This window comes from Heterodontus francisci, chromosome 37 (assembly GCF_036365525.1).
Source record: "Heterodontus francisci isolate sHetFra1 chromosome 37, sHetFra1.hap1, whole genome shotgun sequence".
NCBI lineage: Eukaryota > Metazoa > Chordata > Chondrichthyes > Heterodontiformes > Heterodontidae > Heterodontus > Heterodontus francisci.
Genome location: NC_090407.1, coordinates 33,643,984 through 33,654,697, shown reverse-complemented (window position 1 = coordinate 33,654,697; position 10,714 = coordinate 33,643,984). Strand labels below are relative to the sequence as shown.

Sequence of the window (10,714 nt, the reverse complement as noted above, 5' to 3'; positions counted from 1 at the left end):
AATTTTACAAGATGAGAAGCCCAGAAATCTGCTGTTTTGGGAGAGTGTCAATATCAAGAGGAATCACTCCCTCATGGAAAGTTTACAAGCCACCTAAAAGGAACCAGTAAATCACAGCAAAGTTATAATAGGAGGTAGTTTAGAGAACAAATCTAAGTTGTACATACAGAATTGAACAAAGTTATTCTAAATGAAAAAGTATTTAAAGCTTTATTTTTCCATGAACATTAATACTAATGTCTGCAGCATTAAAAAAGTGTGCAGTCAGATTTATACATTGCAAAGTCATTATAAATAATGAAACACATTATGGTACAACATAAAATCTTAAGTTAGATGAAAATCTGACAAGCATGTTAGCTAGAAGTTGCTGTTAAAAAGGGAGGGTGCAAGCATTTCCCAGCATTTCTTTCAAATGGAATTCAGAAATCAAATGAGGTGAAATATCTGGTCATTTTTGGATAAATCCTATATAAAAAGTTTATAAAAAACTGTTTTTGGATACCCAATCTTTTTTCCATGCAATTTAATGTCATGGTGATTGAAGTCATTTCAATGCTGGCGAAAATTATATATTTAGCGTTCAGTGACAGTCAATCCATTCTTTGTTAAATGAGTTTTGATTTTATTATTTGGTGCAGTAGGAGGCAATCTTCCCTATAGCTTTGAACTCATTGGAGATGTTGTCACTATTCACAAATGACCAAAGAGGGACTGAGGCTTTGTTCCTACCTCACTCAAGGAGCACAAACCAGATAACGTTAAGTCATTTAAATTGAAAATCCAAGACAACAAAATGTTGGTTGCAGATGTAAAAAATTAAAGCCTTGATAAAAAAGACACATGCAAACTAGTAGGCAAGTACCATAAAATCCCTTATATAAGTCACACCCTACATGCAGACTTTTAGACCCTCTAAGGAGCAGCTACTTATACAACCAGAACAAGCTGTAAGGTCACTGAAGCCAAAACAGCAACTAAAAATAGGGAGGAGTCTTAGAATCCAGATTTTGCAAGGAGTTGTTCAGGGGGAATAATTTTTTATTTATTTTTTTTTTTTTTAAAAAGGGAAAATGCTGGAGAGAGTTCGGTCAGCATCCGTAGAGCAGACAAGCCAAGTTAACCCTTCAGATACTGTCCTCCTTCAGTACTGAAATGTGAACCTGCCTTTTTCCTCTACAAATGTCAGACCTGTTGTCTTCAGAATTCAGATATTCAGCATTCCCTCAACCTGCCCCATGCCTGATAGAAATTGCCAAATTATCAAACCATTTCAAATTTATATGCTCAAGTTGAACAGACTAAATGAAGAACTAATTCATCTACTGGGTAGAAAAGTGAAAGGACAGAAATTAAAACCAAACTATATCTGCCTAGAGACCTTTAAAACTATTAAGCCATAAGCAAGCCACAATCCTTCAGTTAAGTACCAAAAGTATATCAACTAAACCCTTGATCACTTCTACTAAAAAAGTGAATGTGAACATTTGGCGATTTATATGGTGTTGTTCTACTCCAGTCGTCACAATACAGATCAGTGAAAAAGCCACATCTTCTTCAGATATCGTCCACATTTTCATTAATCTAGTGGAAATAGGTGAATAATTTACAATTTTAATACCTTAAAAATGTATTTGCCAAACCCAGGGTGTGCACTCATTCCAATTATGAGAAAAGATTATGCACTACATATTGCTGCGATAGTTCACACTTTACAAAGCGAGCCCCAAAACCAATGGCAAGCAGCAGGTTTTTTTTTTAAAAAGGGCAATTGTGTTCAAGGTGAAGGGAAGGAATACTTGCCCTATTTCAGCCACCTGATGTCAGCATTAAGTATTTCCAGATCAGACGCTTTACAGTTGGATATAGAAAAACTCCTTCCATTTGCCCAACATATCTGTCTCAACCTTAAGATCCATCAAGGTGACAGGTTGATAAGATGGTTAAGGTGGCATATGGAACTCTTTCCTTTATTAGCTGAGGTATGGAATATAAGAGCAGGGAGATTATGCTGGAACTGTATAACTCATTGGTTCGGCCAGAACTCGAGTACTGTGTGCAGTTCTGGTCACCTCATTACAGTAAGGATGTATTTGCACTAGAGAGGGTACAGAGAAGATTTTAGGAGGATGTTGCTAGGACTGGAAAAATGCAGCTATGAGGAAAGATTGGAGAGGCTGTGATTGTTCTCCTTGGAACAGAAGCAGCTGAGGGGAGATTTGATTGAAATGTACAAAATTGTGAGCGGCCTATAGTGGATGTGAAGGGCTTATTTACCTTCACAGAGGTCACATGGAGGGGGGGGGGGGGGCATAGATTTAAAGTGATTGGTAGAAAGATGAGAGATGGTGTTTTTTTCACCCAGAGGGTGGTAGGGGTCTGGAACTCACTGCCTAAAGGGTAGTAGAGACAAAAAACCCTCAACTCATTTAAAAAGTGTCTGGATATGCACCTCAAGTGCTGTAACCTGCAAGGCTATGGACCAAATGCTGGAAGGTGGGATTAGGCTGGGTGACTTATTTTTGGCCACACAGACATGGGTCAAGTGGCCTCTTTCTGTGCTATAAACCTTTGATGATTTCTATAATCCCAGGTTTTCCATCTCCCAAACCAGCCTTATGGCATCTCAGAGCAAGGCAACTATTTGTGCCAAATTATATACAAGATGTGTGAAGAAGGTTTGTGTCCATTAGTAACTAGGTTGAGACTGCCAGTAGCATAATGGTAATGTTACTGGACTAGTAATCTTGTGGCCTGGATTAATGCTCTGGAAACAAGCTCATGTTCCACCATGGCAGCCAGGGAGGAATTTATATTGAATTAATTAATAGGCACTTAAAAGTTCTAAGCTCAATAGTGATTAAGAAACCTACCAGATTGTTGTAAAAACCCATCTGGTTTACAACATGCGACTCCAGATCCACAGCAATGTTGTTGGCTCTCATCTTCCCTCTGAAGTGGTCTAGCAAGCCACTCAGTTGTATCAAACTATTACAGAAAACTACAGAATGCAGCAGTTCAAGTAACTCACCATCACCTTCAAAGGCAATTAGGGACAGACAGTAAATGCTGGCCTTGCTCACATCGCAAGAAGCAATGAAGAAAAAAAAAGCATTTCTTTGGGGCTTAACAGCCAATGGAGAATTTCAGACTTGGTTAGATGTGAACCTAGATCCCAGAAGTGAAGCAGTAGCCTTACGACAGTCCTGGGAATATAGTATCAGACAATACAAACCATAAAGAATCTAAAGAACATTTAACTCAAAGTCAGTGTTCCTCACCCCACCCCTCTCCCTCAAATATACCTTTAAAATTGTACATTAAGCAATTTATTGAATAAAAAGGTCAACTTCCATCATACATTAGCCACTGATTTTTCAATGCTAGTCCTGCAAGTAATCTTAGACTACAAATCATAAATTAAAACTGTTACTTTACAATGAATGAATTAAGTTGGAATCCCAAAGTTGGAAAAAAGGGAAAGCAGGAAATTTATACAGGACAGGTTCTTGGTGCTAAATCCAGTTCACCTTGCCACAGAAGTGACCATTTCTCTGCCCAAACTATTGCTTTTGAAATGAAAATGTGGATTCTTAATCTGCCAGGTGCATACAGCTCTTGGGTAGGGCTCTACTGGAAATATCCATTAGTAAAATCCTGTCATGTAGTTACTTCCACTTAGGAATGTTAGACCACATGGCTTGTAGGTATACTATTCAGCATAATCCTTTAAAGGCTTACTGCAAGGTAACGGTTCTTTGAGATTTAAATTGCTGACCATTTTGGAACAGAAATACTGTTAATTGTGCAAATGTAAACAATGCTAAAAGTATGTTGTGTTTTAAAGTATAGCTTAAATAACAGGCACCTTATGTAATCAGGTTAAAAAAAAGTCAAGCTGCTCTGCTCTTGGAAAGCATACTTCTGTGCAGACTCACCAATTTAGTGACAGGTTAAATTTCTCATTACATACAACTGAGATTTTTAAGCTTGCCTTTTGACTACATCTGCTTTTCCATGATTATGGAAAACCAATGGTTGTAATTAAACATTGTATAAGGTGACTGCTATTGCTTATTCAGTTATTGTAAATGAATGGCACTGATGAGTTAAATTCCATTTTTATTACATGATTCCCACTGGTGTTTTGGGAATCATATTCATCTTTCCATGAAACCAATGATTTTGATTTGAGCATACAACACCCTACTTTTATTGTATTATTGCACAAAACTGCAAAGGTCACATCATACCTGGGCCAACTCAAACTTTCAAATAGAAAGGAAAATGAAAGGGGTGGGGAGTTTGTTTTGCTTAAAACCATTCCAAAGATATAAATTGGGGTGGGGGAGGAAGAGAAATAACTTAAAAAATGGCAAATCTCTACCTGATGACGACTCAAGGAAATCAGTCACCTTCCTCACTCAACATAGAAAACAAGCAGCTCTGTTGAAACCAGGGGATCGTCATCATTGTTAGCTGACCGATGGCTGACAGACCTTAGAGAAGCAAGTCACTGATTTGGGCAATTAAAAAAAATACTTAAGACATTCCTTCCTCTGTGAGGGTATGCAGTTAACAGGGACCAAGAACTCAAGCTTTAAAAGAAACTTGAAGCCATTGTAAATAAAAGTTGAGGAATTGAACCATTAGAAGAGAGTGTGATTTCAAAGACCAAGGCAGGCCAACCAAATGCTGGAATTCACTTGCCTTCACTGGACAAGTTTCAACTTGTCCAGAATGCTATCTGGGCCATGAGAACGATTCAGAGTTGCCATCTATTAGCTCCCTTTCGTCACTTCCTTTCCCCCCCTCAATATTTCAACTACCACGTTTTCATAAACATGCCCATAGCATCCATCCTTTAGAAAAAATGTACTCGTTCCAAGGTGATGATATATTGTATCCCTTCACTTTTAGGTTAAACTTCACCTATCCCTTTACAGTGTGAAATACTGGGTTATGACCAGAATGGAGTTGTCAGAGCAAAGTTTCACCAGGAAAAGACGGTCTGCTGGCTCGCAGTTACAGAGCAAATATATAGCCACCAACCAGGCATATATTAAAGATGGAAGCCACTCATTAATTTAGGTGGTTTACAATGATTGGAATACATACAAGGCTGGAGGGAGAGCGAGAGCCAAAAAGGAGGGGAAAAATCACCCGAGGAAAAAGGGAGAACAGAAAGTGCAAGAGGGTCAATGAAAAGCAAGTGCTCAAGGGTCAAGGGGAAACAAAAGGTGATCCTATGTGAGATGGAAAGGGAAAGAGTGCAACTAAAACAATCCATTGCACATTGAGCTAATTGTGTGAGCTTCCACTTCAATACAATTGTAGTGCATCCTACTGAAGACATCACACTTTAAAGAGTAAGCATGCCGTTTGGACATAAAGCAATCAGGATTTGTGTGTTCCTTTTTGTCTTGGAAGTTTGCCAAAAGTTCTCAAGTCCAAGTTCCAAGCATTATCTGGTTTCATTTTTATTAGTATTTTCTTTAAAACTTTTTAACCCTTCCCAGTCTAGGACCATCATGGATTAAGGCCTCAGCGGTCCACGCCATCAGCCACGTGCAGTGTCTATAAAAATAGAGGTTATTGGTTAGTCAGCCGACCATACAAGGTCTAGAGGTCCGCTGCTCACCTGACCAATTCCACAAGAATCAGCAATCACCCAACAATCCCAGGTAAATCACAAGGCTGTGACTTTGTAAAAAAATTACTGAAACATGGTCTTTTATTCACACCAAGAGCTGTTATTTCCTGGCTTCCTGGGCAGTAGAATGACAATTTCCTCTTTGAAGACAGGAAAGGGTTAATTTGCAGGATGGTACATTACAGGTCCACTATAAATCGATGACAGATTTTGCAAAAACTTTCCAGTACTGAAGGCAGTGAACAGTGAGCAATGGAATTGTTATGCATCATTAAGAGCCTGGAAGACAAAAGGGGGAAAAACATTTGTTTCTAGTGCATGAACTCATTTTCACAATACAAAGTTGTAAATAAGGACATGTTTGCAGAATGTGATCCTGAAATTCCAGAATCTCAAAGAAAAATTCAGTTATCAGAAAAATGGGAAGTGATAGCAGTCCCTTGGCAAGGACATTTCCATTTTGATTGAAAAACGGATGGAACAACAGAATACAATCAAACAAACAATCTCCACGGCAGTGGCGTAGTGGTTAGCACCGCAGCCTCACAGCTCCAGTGACCCGGGTTCAATTCTGGGTACTGCCTATGTGGAGTTTGCAAATTCTCCGCGTCCGCGTGGGTTTTCGCCAGGTGCTCCAGTTTCCTCCCACAGCCAAAGACTTGGAGGTTGATAGGTAAATTGGCCATTGTAAATTGACCCTAGTATGGGTGGTAGGGAATATATGGACAGGTGGGGACGTGGTAGGAATATGGGATTAGGGTAGGATTAGTATAAATGGGTGGTTGATGGTCGGCACGGACTCGGTGGGCCGAAGGGCCTGTTTCAGTGCCATATCTCTAAATAAATAAATGAGTAGATATGTTACAATAACAGAATTGATTTAGTCATTGTAAAACAGTGGCCTGACAATATGTGAATTCATATGTTGAAACATCAAAGCATTTCACACAAGAAACTGTTGTGGTAAAACATTGTAAATATTGAAGACAAGTGGCCAATTGGGAAGACTGCTGTTTAAAATACTGCCATGGGATTTTTAAACTTCCCACTGAACCATCAGAACAGGCAACAGTATCTCCATTTAAATTACCATCTCAGCAAGGGAGGGATGAGTTAGAAGAACAGAAGGCACATGCTGAAATATAGGACTTAATGTTGTCCAAGTAGGGGTGAAGCCATGGAGGAACTTGAGTACTGATGAGTTTGAACAGTAGTAGGGGTGAGGTGAGCACCCATGCCAGAAGGAAATAGAAAACGTATTAAACCAAATCATTCTAAATTTCAAACTTAGGATTAACCTGATCATATAGGATTACCTTTCTGGCAAACTCTGGCAGAACAAATGCTGCCTGATGCATATCTGCATTGTAGTATTTCAGTTGCATTCTGTCCACTTCCTCTGCTGACAGTTGTCTCACAGGCTCACGAAAACTAGTGTCCTATAAAAGATAATCCAAAATCAGTAAGTTTTCACTGACAATGAAGCCCTGGCAAAGATTTTACAAGAATGCTTGCACAAGGTGCATATGCATCTCTTCCAGAAATGATGGCACTCAACTGAATACATTCTGCGTGTTCTCAATGCCACTTTGCTTAGAGATCTATCCAGGCACTGATGGGCATGTAAATTTTAAATGTCTGTAAAGTGCAAGTGTTACAAGGTTAACAACCTTCACTGTGAAACAGGCAGTTAGCTGGCTATTTGTTGACTGTTCAAACTAAAATTGTTTCATTTCCATGGTTACCTTAGAGTCAAATTCACGACTAATATTGTACAGCAGAACATGCAGTATGAAAAAGTCATGCTACCATCATTATGTCTATATACTTGTCCTGATGTCAGAAGGTCTGCACAGGCCAACAATGTCAAAAATCACCAGGTACAATAAAACATCAGACCTGCTGACAAGAAATGGCAATGCAAATCTGTGCCCCAACTAGAACTTTGCCCCCAAAACTTTGAGCTAGCCATGGCACCTTCACAAATTGCTTCAATCTGGTTTAATTCTCATGGCAAGAAATGTTAGTGCTGACTGCAATACAATTAGTGGGTGAAGATAGTGGAGCATCTCACCTCAAATAACTGGCCATCCACAGCTCACCTCAACAAACAATACAATTTTTGAAAGGACTATTGAGTTCACAAAATCAAAGTACTGCAGATGCTGGAAATCAAAACAGAAAATGTTGGAAATACTCATTAGCAAAGGCAACATCTGTGGAGTGAGAAACCAAGTTAATGTTTCAGATTGATGACCTTTCATCAGAACTGGGAAGAGAGAGATATATAGCTGGATTTAAATAGAGGCAAGAAAGGGGAGGAAGGAAAAAAAAAATGCAACATCTGATAGGTGGAATGTAGGCAAAATTAAATGGTAATGACAATGCTTGGGGTCATGCTTGCAGACTGAATGGAGGTGCTCCAGAAAGGATTCACCCAATCTGGATCTGGTTTCCCCAATGTTGGTTACTTCTCCATCCCACTTCCACTCTTGAATGGTCCTTGGTCTCCTACACTGGTCCAAGCTCCAGGAAAATCACGACATCTTTTAATTAGGAACTTTACAGCTTTCTGGACTCATTGACTAACAATTTCAGATCATATTCACCGCTTCCACTTTTCCAGACAGCTGCTGCTGGAAATGATTCTGGTGATGTCATTTACAGTTCCTCTAGACCCATCTTCTCTTTTCTTGGCCCAATACCATCCACTTTTGTCTTGAATCATCCTCCTTTGTTATTTTCTCTCACCTGTCTTCCACTTTTTCCCTGATTCTGTACTTGCTTAAATGCGGTTTCATCCCTAATTTTTTCCAATTTTGATGCAAGGACAATGACCTAAACATTAACTTAATTTCACTCTCCACAGATGCTGCATGACCTGAGTAATTCCAGCATTTTCTGTTTTTATTATTAACTTCACACACTGCTTGCTCACTGATAATAGATAAAACAATCTAGAATTTAACATGGGGAACAAACTTAACAGAAGGACATTTGACTCACAGGATTTTTACTGCACAGCATAAAGCCGATCTGTCCACTGGGGTACGTAGGGATTGTGCTGTACGCATATTCAACCACAGGAAACAAGGATTTACAAAACCTCCGCATCTCCTTTATGAGTTCAAGGTGCAGCCATTGACATTCACCTGCAGAAGTCAGTTAGATCAGTAACAAGAAAATTCCAAGTTTCTTATTTTTAAAAAACATACTGTCAACTTGCAAAACCTTTACCCCCTTCACTCTTCTGTTGGGAGCTGTCAGGCATCTGGTCATACTTCAAAATGAGCATGGAGCAGATGAAGAGTAGAAACCCAGTTTGGCATTCTTTCCTCTCCTTAGTTCTGAAGCCTTGTCTGAGATTAACTCAGAGATGGAACTTGACTTTCCCAATTTGTATGGCTCACTAACCCAACGAATAGTAGGTTAGACTAGATTTCACTTTGAAAGCAAACAATAAAAATTACAAATGCCTAACATCCTAAAGAGCCTTATAACAAAGTTTAAATTGCTTTTCTCCCTCATTTAAGAGATCAGATAGCATCTTTGTTCAAAAGATCAGGCTCATTTCCTTGATTTAACAGGCAGTATTGCACTTCAACTACAATATTTATATTAGCACCTTTAATGTAATAAAACATCCCAAGGCACTTTACAGGAGCATTATAATACAAAAGTATGACATTGAGCCAGATGACCAAAAGCTTGGTCAAAGAAGTTGGTTTTAAGCAGCATCTTCAAAAGGAGGAAAGTGTGGAGAGGCAGAGAGATGTATGGAATGTACTCCAGAGTTGGGGCCTAGGAAACTGAAGGTGCGGCCATCAATGGTGGACCGATTAAAACCAGGGATGCACCAGAGACCAGTTTTAGAGTGCAGATATCTTGGAGGGTTGTGGGACTGAAGATTACAGAAATAAATAGGGAGGGGAGAGACCATGGAGGGATTTGTAAACAAGGACATGAATTTTAAAAAAAATCAAGGCATTGCTTGACTGGGAGCCAATGTAGGTCAGCAAGCACAAGGCTGATAGGGAATCAGGGCTTGGTGAGAGTTCAGACACATGCAGTGGAGTTTTGGATGACCCAAGCTTAGAGTAGAATGTAGGAGACCAGCCAGGAGTGTGTTGCAATAGTCAAGAAGTAATGATGAGGGTTTCAGCAGCAGACGAGCTAAGATGGGGCAAAGTCGAGCAATATTAAGCAGATGGAAATAGGCAGTCTTATTGAAGGCATGAAGAGGAGGTTGGAAACTCATCACAGGGTCAAATGTGACACCAAGGTTGCGAACAGACTGGCTTAATCTCACTGTTGCCAGGAAGAGGAATGGAATCAGTTGCTGGGAAAGAGAGTTTGGAGTGGAGACTGAAAACAATGGCTTCAGTCTTAATATTTAATTGGAGGAAATGTATGCTCATCTAGTACTGGATGTTGGATAAGCAGTCTAAATTTAGCAACAGTGGAGCAATCGAGAGACGTGGTAGCGAGGGAGAGCAGAGTGTTGTCAGCATACATGTAAAAACTAACACCATGCCTTCAGATGGTATCTCCAAGGGGCAGCAAGTAGATGAGAAGCAGATGCTTGGCAGACAGAGGAAACGCCATTGTAAGTGATTCTCTGGACATGATTAGACAGACAATAGAATCTGTTCCATTCCTTTGATAGGAGTACTAGTTTGTTTCATGAAGACATGTATACAAGGAACAGCCATGTAAAGACTTCATATCTCTAGCACATTCACCACTGCAGTTCTAACAACTTTTATTAACTATTATAAATGTATGGAGTGTCTGAAAACCTCATTAGAGTTTTCAAAGTGCTGGTTGGAAACGTAAGGGACGTCAAAAGTGGGAATTTGAAATGCTTATAATTGATCAGACAGGAGTTTCAGTTTATACCCTGCATAAGAGACAAACATGTAGAAAAAGCTGATGAGATTTTGAAATAGGGTGAATATGCCATGAAGACAAGTGCTTTATTGCAAGTGCAGAAACTCAATCCTGAAGCTGTTCAAGTAGTAATTGGTCTATAAAAGATTTCTTTACTGAAAGTTTTTTTTG

At 39.4% G+C, this 10,714-nt stretch overlaps 1 protein-coding gene across 1 annotated transcript in view; it reads right to left on the bottom strand.

The window, feature by feature from the left end:
* Nucleotides 1-4,105: 4,105 nt before the first annotated feature.
* The window catches only part of srm (spermidine synthase), a 38,409-nt gene continuing 31,800 nt past the window's right edge, over nt 4,106-10,714 (bottom strand). The window contains exons 6-8 of the mRNA XM_068017506.1: nt 8,660-8,805; nt 6,970-7,092; nt 4,106-5,932 (exon numbers count right to left, since the gene is read on the bottom strand). Coding sequence (XP_067873607.1) covers nt 5,915-5,932; nt 6,970-7,092; nt 8,660-8,805 — 287 coding nt within the window. The 3' untranslated portion in view covers nt 4,106-5,914. The remainder of the gene's footprint in view (nt 5,933-6,969; nt 7,093-8,659; nt 8,806-10,714) is intronic.